This window comes from Lepus europaeus, chromosome 2 (genome assembly GCF_033115175.1).
Source record: "Lepus europaeus isolate LE1 chromosome 2, mLepTim1.pri, whole genome shotgun sequence".
NCBI classification, from domain to species: domain Eukaryota; kingdom Metazoa; phylum Chordata; class Mammalia; order Lagomorpha; family Leporidae; genus Lepus; species Lepus europaeus.
This window is the reverse complement of record NC_084828.1, coordinates 8,703,613-8,718,724: the sequence shown is the minus strand read 5'-3', so window position 1 is coordinate 8,718,724 and position 15,112 is coordinate 8,703,613. Positions and strand designations below refer to the sequence as shown.

Here is a 15,112-nt window from a genome sequence, read left to right as displayed (position 1 = left end):
GTGTGTACCTTCATGTCAACTGGTGCTAGTAGAGAATCCCAGGTTCCGTCGTGACAGCCAGGCTAATCCCTCTGAGTCATCTCTGTAAGTGCCTTGAGTTTTCTTCCTTTACACTCTTCAGTGTAGTAGGTACCAGCTTTTGCTCTCTACTTAACATAAAGGGCTTTGGGAAGGATTAATTCTGTACTAGCCAATGAGTAATTCAGATGCAGGATCCAGCGTAATTTCATGTTTTCTTAGGAGTTCCAGAGTTGCTGCTTTCAAAGTTATCTTAAAATGTGGTATTCAGTTCCTTCTTACAGGATTGTTCTGAACTAATTGATCTTACTTAAAATGTGAAATGAGAATTTCTCACAACTTTTGTTTCCCAGATAATGCTTACGATCCTGATGTGAATGCCAAACAGATATGGATTGACAAAACAGTGATAAATGAGCGTATATGCTTGACATTCACTGATAATGGGAATGGTATGACTTCAGATAAATTACATAAAATGCTGAGGTATGTAAAAATGTGGTGTGCTTCTTGAAGTCTTTGCTTGAATGGTTTCACGTGTCATACATACCGTCCTTTGTTTTTAGTCTTAAACATCAAATGCCGTGACCGCTATCTGATCTATTCTTTAAGAGTCTTCCATCTTGTTCTGCCGTCATAGCTTTAGGCAGTCTCCACGTTCTCAGTACCTGCTCCTAGAGTTCTGCCATTGCGGTCAAGTTGTAGCACATCGGTATCCGTTACTTACACGTAATACACATTGGTTTGAACCAGTATTTCTCATAAAACCTGGCATTTTGAGGGAGTGAGGACGCAGCGTAAAAGAGTAAAGCCTTGTTTCAGAGAACATGGCATCAGTAGGAGTCCAGATGTGCCCAACATACAGAGTACAGGTGCAGGGTAGAGGGAGAAGTGAGAATCGGACAACTCTCTGTCCCTTAAATACGCCTTGTGCTGCCAGCGAATCACATTGAGCCCTTCATTAATCATACCATGGTAGGCTTGCTAACAAGAGCATGATTCATACCGAGAGGAAGAGATTCATGGGTGCGATCTCCGGGCCCAGGGGCTCAGATTATAATTGCCTGTTTAATCAGAGAGTGCCAGGTGATGAGCTCCTGTGGTAATACCTATAATCTTTACACCTTGGATGGTAGATTTGGTTTTCTTCATTTCAGAGAGGAGGGATCACATCCAAACAGATTAAAGTAATTTGCCTGAGAGTATATAGCATTACAGTGGTTGCATGTACTTGCTATTATATTTGTGTTTTTTATAAAAACATTGAGGAAGATCGTTGTTTATGTTTTAAATCTTTCTGTTCTTTTTAGCTTTGGCTTCAGTGACAAAGTCACCATGAATGGTCATGTCCCAGTTGGATTGTATGGGAATGGCTTCAAGTCAGGTTCTATGCGTTTGGGTAAAGATGCAATCGTTTTTACCAAAAATGGAGAAAGCATGAGCGTGGGCTTCTTGTCTCAGACCTACTTGGAAGTCATAAAAGCAGAACATGTTGTTGTCCCGATAGTGGCATTCAACAAGCACCATATCCTTTTGTTTTTGAAACAGAAGCTGTGGAGAAACCGATGAAATATTCTCACTCTGTCCTTTTGCCTTCCTCCAGACTTGTGGGTTTTAATCATAGCTGTTCAGCTCGTGTCTGTCTACTGCCTTTACATTACACCAGCGGCCAAGTAAGGGTTTGTCCCTTTCTCTTCTCTGTCAGAATTGTGCCATGGAAATCCTCAGCATGAAGTGGTTGCATTTTGTTAGGCTTCCTAAGACTGTCCTCTTTATTTCAGACTCACTGTGGACCAGTAAGACATGGGTAGTTTGGCTTGAAAATATTGCTAACTAATGACCTTGAAAAACCAGGTAGCTTAAGCCGGCGCCGCGGCTCACTAGGCTAATCCTCTACCTAGCGGCGCCAGCATACCGGGTTCTAGTCCCGGTCGGGGCACCGGATTCTGTCCCGGTTGCCCCTCTTCCAGGCCAGCTCTCTGCTGTGGCCAGGGAGTGCAGTGGAGGATGGCCCAAGTCCTTGGGCCCTGCACCCCATGGGAGACCAGGATAAAGCACCTGGCTCCTGCCATCGGATCAGCGCGGTGCGCCAGCCGCAGCGCGCCAGCCGCGGTGGCCATTGGAGGGTGAACCAACAGCAAAAAGGAAGACCTCTCGCTCTCTCTCTCACTGTCCACTCTGCCTGTTAAAAAAAAAAAAAGAAAAGAAAAACCAGGTAGCTGTAAGAAAATGCCTTCCTTATAAACAGATTGAAGTATTAGAAGACATTAAATTAGTTTGGAATAATAGTAAACTTACTTATTTTTTAATCCTGCTTGGTGTTCATTTATAAGATCAAAGTGCCATTTTAAAGCTTATAAAATAATTTAGGAAATGGCTTTTTTGTTACTTGTTTATTAAAGTGATTTCCATACTGTAATTTAAAAATACATTGCTGATCTCAGTCTTAACTTAGGATATACGACAGATGATTAATTTAGCAGAATCAAAAGCAAGCCTTGCTGCAATTCTGGAACATTCTCTATTTTCTACGGAACAGAAGTTACTGGCAGAACTTGATGCTATTATGGGTAAGAAGGGGACGAGGATCATCATTTGGAATCTTAGAAGGTAAATGTACACTTGTCCACTTCAACTGGTTGTTGGCCATTTGGGAAATGGTTTCCTTATAAATGTCTCTCATACAGAGTAGATACCTGGAAAGGTACTCTTTTTTGGACGTAGTTCATGATTTGACTTTTCCAGGGGATATTTCACAGAATCCACTCTGACTTCGTTTTGAGATATTTTGATATTGCTGCAGTAAATTCCCTGTCTCTGCCAATCAGTCTCCATTAGCTTTCTATTCTATTATCCTACCTTCTTCTCAAAAAAATGAAAGAAAGGGTCCAGCGCTATGGCGTGGTAGGCTAAGCTTCTGCTTGAGGCACCATTCGTGTCTGGCTGTTCCTATTCCGATCCAGCTCTCTGCTGTGTGCTGGAAAAGCAGTAGAAGATGGTCCAAGTGCTTGGGCCCCTGTACCAACACGGGAGACCTGAAAGTAGCTCCTGGCTTCGGATCAGCCCAGCTCTGGCTGTTGCGGCCATTTGGGGAGTGCACCACAGGATGGAAGACCTTTCTCTTTCTCTCTCCCCTTCTCTGTAACTCTACCTCTCAAATAAATAAAAATCTTTAAAAAAAAAAAAAAAAAAAGTCCAGCTAGTGAAAGTTAAAGAGTAATCCTTGTCCATTTTCCCTTTGTAAAGGAGGATTTAGTACCTATTAAGAAAAGTAATATAGGTAAAATTTTTGTTTCTAAAAATTTATAGTTCATTATCCTTGTGAGTATAAAATCCATTGCAAATAAAAGTTTTAAAATTTAGGGTTAATGTGTAATATTGAGAGATCTAAGATAGACTGAAGAATAAAGCAACAAGTAGTGGTTAGCCTAAGATTGCTGTTTTCTTTATTTTAGAAAAGTTTGTTTTCATTTTTATTTGAAAGGCAGAGATAGAAATTTGGTTCCCTCCTCAAATGCCTGCAAAAGCTGGGCATGGGTCAGGCTAAAACTAGGAGCCCAAAACTCAATCCAAGTCTCCCCCATGGGTGGCAGCGACCCAAGTTCTTGACCCATCACCTGCTGCCTCCCAGTGTGTGCATTAGCAAGAAGATGGTTTGCAAGTGGAGTAGCTGGACTTGAGCCAGGCACTCCAGTAGAGAATGTGTGTGGTGGTGACTTAACTACTGCACCAAACACCTACCCTTTTATTTTCTTTTGGTCCATCCTTCTGTAGGGTTTTTTATAATTTTTAGATAAAAGTTTTTAAGATAATTATAGACTTGCCTGGAATTGTAACAAGTAATCCTGAGATGTCATGCACCTTTTACCCGGCCTTTCCTGATGATAATATCTTATAAGAGCTATAAAATAGTTTATTGATATTGACAAGTTCTTGACGTTGATACCGTCAAGATACAGGGCACTTTTCGTCACTAAGAGAATTCCCCTGATGTTGCCCTTCTGTAGCCACATCTACCTTCTACCTTCTTAATCCCTGGCAATTTCTAATCTGTTCTCCAAATCTATACATTTGTCATTTTTTTTTAAAGATTTATTTTATTTATTTGAAAGGCAGAGTTACAGAGAGAGGTAAAGACAGAGAGAGAGAGAGAGAGAGAGAGAGAGAGAGAGAGGTCTTCCATCTGCTGGTTCACTCCCCAGATGACTGCAACGGCCGGAGCTGCACTGATCTGAAGCCAGGAGCTTCCTGCGGGTCTCCCACGCAGGTGCAGGGGCCCAAGGACTTGGGCCATCTTCTTCTGCTATCCTATGCCATAGCAGAGAGTTAGATCAGAAGAAGAGCAGCCGGGACTAGAACCAGTGCCCATATGGGATGCTGGCACTTCAGGCCAGGGCATTAACCCGCTGCGCCACAGAGCCAGCTCCTAAATTTATCATTTTAAGAATGTTATGTAAGTGGAATACAGTACGAAACCTTTGGGGATTGGCTTTTTTCACTCATACTTCTCTGAGGATTCATCTGGGTTCTTGTGTGTATCAGTGGTTGTTATTTGCTGAGTAGCATTGCTTTGTATGCATGGGCCCTCATTCCAAAAAAAAAAAAGGTGTAAACAGTCATGTGCAAGTGTTGGTACGAATACAGCCTTCATTTTTCTAAGGTAAATGGACGGAAGTGTAATTGCTCTGTTAGGGTAGTTGGCAGTTTTACTGTAATGAACTGCCAGACTGTTGCCCAGCGTGGCTGTACCATTTATATCCCCCACCCCCGGGAAGATATGAATGATAACAGTTTCTTGGCATCTTCTTGAATTCTCTTTTTTCCCTCCTCTTTTGCTCCTTCCCCCTCATGACATCTGCCATGTTCATGTATTTTGTTTTGTTTGTAAGCAACCTGGAGTATTTGCTTATATTGCTGCAAAGTAAAATTTTGGTTCTATCTGAAAATTGTTTTTATAGCTACAAAAATGCAACAGAGTTTGATTTTGACAAAGACAAATATGACATCCGAATTCCTGAGGACTTAGATGAGACAACTGGGAGGAAGGGGTACAAGAAGCAAGAAAGGATGGACCAGATCGCCCCCGAAAGTGACTACTCCCTGAGGGTAGGTGCTCCGCTCTGTGCAAGTGAGGAAACCGAACACCGGAACTGTTAGAGTTTGTGGTATCTGCTTACGTTATGAAGGCTGCCAGTGATCTCTGAATGAAAACATCTGAGACAGAAGCCAAAATACTAAACTTTTCATTAGCTCACTTGTTATATTTCCTTAGAAAATTCTTTTTGTTAATTGCAAGGTCATTAGGTCTGTCAGTGCTTGTATTCCTAGTATGTGCTTAGATTATTTGAATTGGTAATGTTGGAATCAGTGTATCCGTATGTTGGCCATAGTTATCAATTCATTCAGAAAACACCAAATTCAGAATCTTTAAAAAATGTTTATGATCCATCAGTACATGCCTAATGTATATTAATTGTTTTTCTAAAGCAATAAATTATAGATTATAATGTTCATTAATTCAACTTTGTGGTAATTATCTCTAAGAATTAACCTTAGACATAGGTATATGTGTTTAAGATTAAAGAAATTGGCCGGCGCCGTGGCTTAACAGGCTAATCCTCCGCCTTGCGGCGCCGGCATACCGGGTTCTAGTCCCGGTTGGGGCGCCGGATTCTATCCCGGTTGCCCCTCTTCCAGGCCAGCTCTCTGCTATGGCCCAGGAGTGCAGTGGAGGATGGCCCAAGTCCTTGGGCCCTGCACCCACATGGGAGACCAGGAGAAGCACCTGGCTCCTGGCTTCAGGGTGGCGCAGCTCCGGCCGTTGCGGCCAGTTGGGGAGTGAACCATCAGATGGAAGACCTCTCTCTCTCTGTCTCTCTCTCTCTCTCTCTTGCCTCTCTCTGCCTCCCCTCTCTGTGTAACTCTGACTTTCAAATAAATAAATAAATCTTTAAAAAATATTTTAAAATACAGAGTTCAGTAAAATTTCTAAAGTAGTTCAACGTTCATACATTAAGAATTAAAGACATAGAAGTATCTTGATGAGCACTGATTGTTACAGCGCAGTTTTGAAAAATACATTATGTTTGTCTCCTGGGCTTTGATATTGGTGCATTATGTGGAATTCTTTTCTATTTACTTTTTAAAAAGTTATTGATTTTCTTTGAAAGGCAGAGTTACAGAGAGAGAGGCAGAGGCAGAGAGAGAGGTCTTCTGTCTACTGGTTTACTCCCCAAATGGCCACAATAGCCAGAGCTGGGCTGATCTGAAGTCAGGAGCTTCTTCCTGGTCTCCTACATGGGTGCAGGGAACCAAGCACTTGGGCCATCTTCTGCTTTCCCAGGACATAGCAGAGAGCTAGATCAGAAGAGGAGCAGCCAGGACTCGAACCAGCACCCTTATGGGATGCTGGCATTACAGGCGGTGCTTTACCTGCTGTGCCACAGCGCTGGCCCCCTTATGTAGAATTCTTTTTCCCTATTCAAGTGTATATATTACTCACTAATTTTATTAAATCTTGCTGATTATTATTTTAAAAAATATTTTATTATTTATTTGAATGGTAGAGCTATAGAGGGAGAGACAGAGAGAAAGGTCTTCCATCTGCTGGTTCATTCCCCAAATGGCCGCAATGGCCAGAGTTGGGCCTATCCGAAGCCAGGAGACAAGAGCTTCTTCCAGGCCTTCCACTTGGTTGCAGGGGCCTAAGATCTTAGACTGTCTTCTACTGCTTTCCCAGGCCGTATCAGAGAGCTGGATTGAAAGGGGAGTAGCTAGGACAGAACCGGTGCCCATATGGGATACCAGCATTGCAGGCAAAGGCTTAGCCTACTATGCCATAGCACCAGTCCCTTGCTCATGATTTTTTGCTAAAAACCATTAATTTTGCTTTTTGAATCGTGATAGAAAGGAGGCTAGCTTTGTGGTACAGCAGGTTGAGCCACCACCTACAACGCTGGCATTCCATATGAGTGCCGGTTCAAGTCCTGGCTGCTCTACTTCCAACCAGCTCCATGCTAATACACATGGGAAAGCAATGGAAGATGGCTCGAGTGCTTGGGCCACTGCACCTGTGTGGGAGACCAGGAAGGATTTCCAGGCTCCTGGCTTCAGCCTGGCCCAGGCCTTCCCACCTCACTTCCTCCTGTCTCTGTGTTTCTTCCTCTCTCTCTCTGTAAATCTGCCTTTCAAGTAAAGATAATAAATAAATAAATTCTGATAGCAACATATGTACTTGATAGAAAAATCAGAAATAGTCCCTTTGTCTGTATATGTGTGTATACACACATTTTTTTTTAAATTAAAATGAGATCATACCATACTTTTTAAAAAAATTTATTTATTTAAAAGGCAAAGTTACAGAGCGAGGGAGGGAGACAGACAGATATTCCATCTGCTGGTTTATTCTCCAAATGGCTACAATGGCTGGGGATTGGCTAGGCCAGAGCCAGGAACCTGGAGCTATGTCTGGGTCTCTCATGTGGGTGCAAGGGCCCAAGCACTTGGGCCATCTTCCCCTGCTTTCCCAGGCACATTAGCAGGGAGCTGGATTGGAAGTGGCATAGCCGGGACTTGAACCGGAACCCATGTGGGATGCTGCTATTGCACATAGCCACAACCACCCTCGATACATGCATTTTTTTTTTTAAGGTTTTATTTATTTATTTGAGAGGTAGAATTATAGGTAGTGAGAAAGAGAGACAGACAAAAAGGTCTTCCATCTGCTGGTTCACTCCCCTAACGTCTGCAGTGGTTGGAGATGGGCTGTTCCAAGGCTAGGAGCCAGGAGCTTCTCCCACGTGGGTGGAGGGGCCTAAGTGCTTATGCCTTCTTCCTCTGCTCTCCCAGGCCAAGCAGAGGGCTGGATTGGAAGAGGAGCAGCTGGGACTAGCACTGGCCCTCATACATGCGGTTTTCATCACTTTTTTCTCTCAGTGATAATGTCTGCATTTCTATAGATCAGTAGATTGTTTCTGCAAATCATTTTTACTGATGATAGTATATTAAGTTGATTTTTGATAAAAAATAAATCAGAATCACTGAAAAGTTAAAGTTCTTTTATTAAGGCATGATGATAATCTTCTGTTTAGGTCCACATCTGGGTGGTGTTGAGCAAATCTGTAGATAATTAATTAGAAAGGACAGATGTTGTTCTGTTTTTTCTGCAGGCTTACTGCAGTATCTTGTATCTAAAGCCAAGAATGCAGATCATCTTACGTGGACAGAAAGTGAAGACGCAGCTCGTTTCGAAGAGTCTTGCCTACATCGAACGTGATGTTTACCGGCCCAAATTTTTAGTATCCTTTTTTCTCTGTGCGGTGCCGTGTGTAGGTCTATGTCAGTCAGGCATGTTCCACTTGGCCCTGTCCCCTTTTCTCCTGATACAGAGTCTTCCCCCTCTCAGCTTTGCCCTTCTTTATGGACTTTTGGATTTATTGACATAGAAAGGTTGATTTGAAAGGAGTGAGATATTGTGTTCATACTTTTCCTTAACATTTTGAGACTAAAACAGTGAGAATTACTTTTGGATTCAACTGCAGAAATAAAGATCATTATGGAATAATGATGTATCACAGAAATAGACTCATCAAAGCTTATGAAAAAGTTGGATGTCAGTTGAGGGTAAGCTTTATATTTGAGAAAATTCATATTTTTTTTTACAAAAGTTAGAATGTTACTGGGTCATGGAAAATAATTTTACTATGTTTTCTGTCTATAACTTTAAAATGTCAGTCTTTCAAATTAACGTTAGTGTGGCATTTGAACTTTTGTACTAATTTTTCTCATTTGATCTTGACTGATCTTATGAGGGGAGCAGGATATTTTTATTTTAGTCCCCATTTTATATAAGGAAGGAGAGAGGTTAAGCAGCCTGTGACAGTGAGCATGGAAATGAAGCACGGGCTCTTTGACTGCCTTTGGATATGGATCCTGTGGTCGTTTCACACTGACATGAAATGGGATTTCATTAGTGCTGACTTGAGCGATCTGAAGACAGTATCTGGTAGAGGTGGCATGCTTTTCTGGAGTTCGTTCCTGTGTGTGTCAGAACTGACCTACATAATTTCCACTGTGGTGGAATTCACTTTAGGATGATGAACATGGCCTACCATGGCAATCTGTCCCCGTCCTCTACTTTGCAGAAAGAGGCCTTTTCAGAGAGTGATTTTACATTTTTTTAAGAAATTCAGAATTATGAAAGTCAGCTTTGTTAAAAGGTTTTAAGGCTAGGTCTATTTTTATATTTTAGTTCTTTGGTTTTCTATTTCTATTTTCCATTCATTGTGTTTCATTTTAAATTCTTTTTAGAATGATGTGGTCTCTACAGACTGGATTTATTGTGAATACCATCCAACAGATGTTGTAACTGCTTCACATCTGTTACATGGCATAAGCCCAGAGTATAGCATTTTTGTGCAAGTAAATGAACTTTGCTAGCCTCCTCATTGAAACCACTAATTTCAATCAGAAATTAAATTAAATCTATCAGCATGCTATATGATACCAGTGGCATTTATTCAAAATATTAATATTCTTTTATAGTTAAAATACTAATTTCTGCCAGGATATCTATAATGTGCTGTTAAAATTCATAAATTTCATCGATAATTTGAAATGCATGTTTGGTAATGGGCCTTATTTCTCTAGAGCTTTTAGAGACAGAAGAAACAAAACAGTGTTTCTGCTACGTAACATAAATGACTTTTTCCCTTTTATTATTTACGAATCTGATGTAGCTGAGACACGTAGACCATTTTTCCAACCCAGTTAAATACGTGTTTTAGTCTTGACCTTGTAAAAGGCTGTTAAAGCTGACAGTGTTTGTCTTTACAAGCATTGATGATGGAATAGCGTTCTGTGGATTCAGTAATCATTGTATTAAGTAAATACCAGGCAGTATGATTCACCCTACTCTATGTTCAGCACACGAAGATGGTAGCATTCAGAGCTCAGTTTGGTGAGGGGACTATGGAGTATCCTTGGAGTGGCTGAAGGGGCTTCTTGTAGAAAGTGGTGGTTGAGATGTCTCCGTTAACCTCGCTTTGTTAGAAACTGTGTCCAGGGCTTTCCAGGCAGTGCGGACATCTGCACACATAAAGGAAGTCAGTTTGCTGTGGCCAGCCCATGTTGTTAATGGAGAGCAGAGGGCAGGGAGCAGAATGGGAGATGAGGCTGAAAGTGTGGCCCGATGAACAGACTGAGGAGGTCTTGGTTCTGCTGTGGTTTTCAGGTTGTGAGAAGAGGAACCACAGGTGGGCAGGATGCAGATTAGATGTGCTTTTTCAGCCTGCAGTTAGAGCTGTGCAGTCCTGAGCAGAATCACACTTGCTAATCATGTGTAGGTAGTCAGAATATGACTCGTGCTTCTAGTTCAGTGTTTTCTCTGCCCGGACAGCTGGACTGGAGCCTGGGTGAACGGTCTCAGCTCTTGTCTGGTAACTTATGGACTCTTACGTCTCAGCCTGTAGTAGGGGCTGCCGATGCTGAAATAAATTCTTCATGATGGCTGCTCTTGAAGAAATTGTTTCCTACTGTAGGTCTTTTTCCCCTTGTCTAAATGCATCCTTGTCAAGGGAAAGTGATTTTGGATGAGGCACTAGTATATTTAGAGATTAACTCCCAGAAAAATAAATCACCTACCAGAAAGTGTTGTTTTCAGTCTAAATTTTGTGAAATGAAATAAACATACAGGAAAATAAATTATACAAATTATAATCTCTAAGAGTCATTTCCGGCCGGTGCCGTGGCTTAACAGGCTAATCCTCTGCCTTGCGGCACCGGCACACCGGGTTCTAGTCCCGGTTGGGGCGCCGGATTCTATCCTGGTTGCTCCTCTTCCAGGCCAGCTCTCTGCTATGGCCTGGGAGTGCAGTGGAGGATGGCCCAAGTCCTTGGGCCCTGCACCCACATGGGAGACCAGGAGAAGCACCTGGCTCCTGCCTTTGGATCAGTGAGATGCGCTGGCCGCAGTGGCCATTGGAGGGTGAACCAATGGCAAAAAGGAAGACCTTCCTCTCTGTCTCTGTCTCTCACTATCCACTCTGCCTGTCAAAAAAAAAAAAAAGAGTCATTTCCCGGGTGCCGGCGCCAAGGCTCACTTCGTTAATCCTCTGCCTGCATCACCGACATCCCATATGGGTGCCGGGTTCTAGTCCCAGTTGCTCCTCTTCCTGTCCAGCTCTCTGCTGTGGCCCCGGAAGGCAGTGGAAGATGGCCCAAGTGCTTGGGCCCCTGCACCCGCATGGGAAACTGGGAGGAAGCACCTGGCTCCTGGCTTCGGTTCAATGCAGTTCCGGCCGTAGCAGCCATTTGGGGAGTGAACCAATGGAAGGAAGACCTTTCTCTCTGTCTCTCTCTCTCACACTGTCTATAACTCTACCTGTCAAAAAAAAAAAAAAAAAAAATCATTTCCTTGAGTGTCATGTCTTATGTTCAAATGCTGATTTATTTATTTATTTTTTAATTTCAGGCAAACAACATGGGTGTTGGAGTAGTTGGAATTATAGAGTGTAATTTCCTTAAGCCAACTCACAATAAACAAGATTTTGATTACACCAATGAGTACAGGTATGTACCAGAGAGTACAGGTATTGATTGAGACTTGTAGGAAATGGATTAGCAAAGCCAAAAAAAGCAGGAATTTGCTTCATTTTCTGCGAATCTCAGAAGAACCTGGTCAGTAAAAATGGTAAAATATACTACTTCTGATGAACTAGACTCACTTCTGGGAAGAGGAAAGGATGGTTAAAAGTGTTTCCTGTGTAAACCCGTCATGCACTCATTTTCTTAAAGTTCTGCAGTGTAGTGATAATTTTTCAGTTAAGTATAAAATTATCCACAAGATCTCAAGAACTTTAGCTTAGAAAGAGTTTCATTTCCAAAGTAAGCATTCAAAAAAAGTCAGTCATCTATGCAGGTAATTAGAAGGTGTGGCCAGTGCTGCCCTGAATATGCTGCCTGCCATTGCCAGAGGGTTTAGTGGCTGGAGCTGATCTGTGGGAAGTGCTCTGTTGGAGGCTGTGGGCCAGTGGAGCTGGAGGCAGGGTGCTGGTGTGCAGACTGTGGAGTGATGGCACAGCTGGATCTCCCAGGGAGGCCATGGGCCGCTTCCGAACAATCGCAATAGAGTACTGGGCTGGATTTCAACCCAAGAGACAATAAATTGGAAATTGAAGCAAACAAAAATTTGAAAGTTTATTTTTTAATAAGATTAGTAAAATCTATAAGCATCTTGCAGGGCTGATTAAGGAAAAAAGGAGGACAAATTATCTATAACATAAGTGAAATGGAGATCATTACTACAGATCCTACAGACACAGAAACATAAGAGGGATAGCTTGAACAATGTTTCATCACTTTGGATGATATTGGACACAGCCCTTTGCAATTGAATTAATTTTTATTTTTTAATGTTTATTTTCATCTGTTTGAAAGTTAGAGCAATAAACAGATTTGCTGATTTATTCCCTGGATGCCCATAACAGCCACGGCTGGGCCAGGCCAAAGCCAGGAGTCCAAACCTCCATTTAGGTCTCCCACACAGTTGATAGGGGCCCAAGCACTTAAGCCGTCGTTTGCTGTCTCTCTCAGGATGCATTCGCAGGAAGCCGGATTGGAAGTGGAAGAGCCAGTATTTTACATCTTTTTTTTTTTTTTTTTTTAAGATTTATTTAAATGTCAGAGTTTTAGAGAGGGAGAGACAGAGATATTCAGTTTGCTGGTTCATTCCCCAGATGGCCTAAACTGCCAGGGCTGGACCAGGCCGGAGCCAGGAGCCAGGAGCTTCATCTGGGTCTCTGTGGGTAGCAGGGGCCCAAATGCTTGGGCCATCTTCTCCTTTTCCCAGGTCATTAGCAGGGAGCATGATGGGAAGTGGAGCAGCCTGGATACAAACCTGTGCCCATTTGGGCAACGCCAGCTTTACCCGCTATATCACAGCGCTGGCCCCACAAACTCTTTTAAAGGTCTTATGAGGCCACATAACCTTGAAAATAGTAAGTATATTACAAGAAAAAAAAATTGTCAATTTTTCATAAAAATCTTAATTAAAATAATAGAAATATCCAGTGACACATAAAAAGGAAACTAGCGTTAGAGCCAAGTAGGCTGTAGTTCAAGATAATGTAAGCGTTTTTAGTGTTCAAAAATCAGTGTGATTCATCACATTGACGTTAATAAACACAAAATTCTGGTTTTCTTCATTGATACAGAAAAACACTTGATCAATTTCCATACCCATTTGTGATCTAAAGAAAGACGAAAATCTTGAAACAGTGTTTACAAGAAGTTAGCAAGCATCATTTTTGTGGTTAAGATTTATTTATTTATTTATTTTTCAGTTGAAAAGAGAGGGACAGAGAGAGCGATCTCCCATCTGCGAATTAACTCCCCAAGTGGCCACAAATGGCCGGAACTGGGCCAATCTGAAGCTGAGAGCCTGGAGCTTCTTCTGGGTCTCCCATGCAGGTGCAGGGGCCAAGGGACTTCGGCCATTTTCTACTGCTTTCCCAGGCCATAGCAGTGAGCTGGATTGGAAGTGGAGCAGCTGGGACTCAAACAGGCACCCATATGGCACGCTGGCACTGCAGGTGACGGCTTTACCTGTAATGCCACAGCACTGCTATAGTGGGTTAATAAGCCAATGCCCGGAGTACTGGCATCCCATATGGGCGCCCGTTCAAATCCCAGCTGCCCCACTTCCGATCCAGCTCTCTGCTATGGCCTAGGGAAGCAGCGGGGATTGTACAAGTGCTTTGGCTCCTGCACCCACGTGGGAGACGTGGAATAAGCTCCTGGTTCTTGGCTTCAGGCTGGCTTAGTTCCAGCTGTTGCAGTCTTTTGGGGAGCAAGCCAGTGGATGGATGATCTCTCTCTGTCTCTCCATCCCTCTCCATTGCTCTGAGTTTCAGATAAATCTTTTAAAAAATTTTATTTGAAAGGCAGAGTGATTAGGTGGTGGGAAAGGACAGAAAAAGAACCTCTGGTTCACTCTACAAATGGCCACACTAGCTGGGACTGGGCAGACAGAAGTCAGGAGCTAGGAATTTCATCTGAGTCTACTTCATGGGTGGCTGAGGCCCAACGATGGCCCATCCTCTGCTACTTTTCCAGGCACGTTAGCAGCAAGCTGGATCAGATACTGGAACAGCTGGGGCTTGAATCACACTCCAATATGGGTTGCTGGTGTATTGGAAGCTGCTGCTTAATCTACTGAACCATATGCTTTTAATATATATGATTTTAATATATATATATTATATATAATATATATATGATTTTAATATATATGATTTTATTTATTTTTTTTTTGACAGGCAGAATGGACAGTGTGAGAGAGAGACAGAGAGAAAGGTCTTCGTTTTGCCGTTGGTTCACTCTCCAATGGCCGCTGCGGGCCCCTCCACTGGGCCATCCTCCACTGCACTCCCGGGCCACAGCAGAGAGCTGGCCTGGAAGAGGGGCAACCAGGACAGAATCTGGCGCCCTGACCGGGACTAGAACCTGGTGTGCCGGCGCCGCAAGGCAGAGGATTAGCCTAGTGAGCCATGGCGCCGGCCAATATATACGATTTTTTTTTTAAGATTTATTTTATTTGGGCCAGCGCCGTGGCTCACTAGGCTAATCCTCCGCCTTTCGGCGCCGGCACACCGGGTTCTAGTCCCGGTCGGGGCACCGATCCTGTCCCGGTTGCCCCTCTTCCAGGCCAGCTCTCTGCTGTGGCTAGGGAGTGCAGTGGAGGATGGCCCAAGTCCTTGGGCCCTGCACCCCATGGGAGACCAGGAGAAGCACCTGGCTCCTGCCATCGAATCAGCGTGGTGCGCCGGCCACAGCGTGCCTACCGCGGCGGCCATTGGAGGGTGAACCAACGGCAAAAGGAAGACCTTTCTCTCTGTCTCTCTCTCACTGTCCACTCTGCCTGTCAAAAATAAAAAAAAAAAAATAATAAATAATAAATAAAAGATTTATTTTATTTATTTGAAAGGCAGATTATAGAAAGAGCAAAATACAGTTCTTTCTGTCTGCTGGTTCGATCCCCAGATGGCTGCAACCCACCAAGGCTGGGCCAAACCAAAGCCTGCATTTCTTCCAGGTC

The 15,112-nt window shown here is 43.1% G+C and overlaps 1 protein-coding gene across 4 annotated transcripts in view; it reads left to right on the top strand.

Moving 5' to 3' along the window:
- MORC3 (MORC family CW-type zinc finger 3) overlaps positions 1 to 15,112 on the top strand; it is a 58,747-nt gene that overhangs the window by 17,929 nt on the left and 25,706 nt on the right. For 3 of the 4 annotated variants that reach the window (XM_062205268.1, XM_062205259.1, XM_062205277.1), the window contains 7 exons: positions 372 to 504; positions 1,329 to 1,543; positions 2,481 to 2,628; positions 4,977 to 5,124; positions 8,187 to 8,315; positions 8,521 to 8,640; positions 11,489 to 11,586. In XM_062205268.1, coding sequence (XP_062061252.1) covers positions 372 to 504; positions 1,329 to 1,543; positions 2,481 to 2,628; positions 4,977 to 5,124; positions 8,187 to 8,315; positions 8,521 to 8,640; positions 11,489 to 11,586 — 991 coding nt within the window. The remainder of the gene's footprint in view (positions 1 to 371; positions 505 to 1,328; positions 1,544 to 2,480; positions 2,629 to 4,976; positions 5,125 to 8,186; positions 8,316 to 8,520; positions 8,641 to 11,488; positions 11,587 to 15,112) is intronic. The other variant, XM_062205286.1, reaches the window with a different exon arrangement.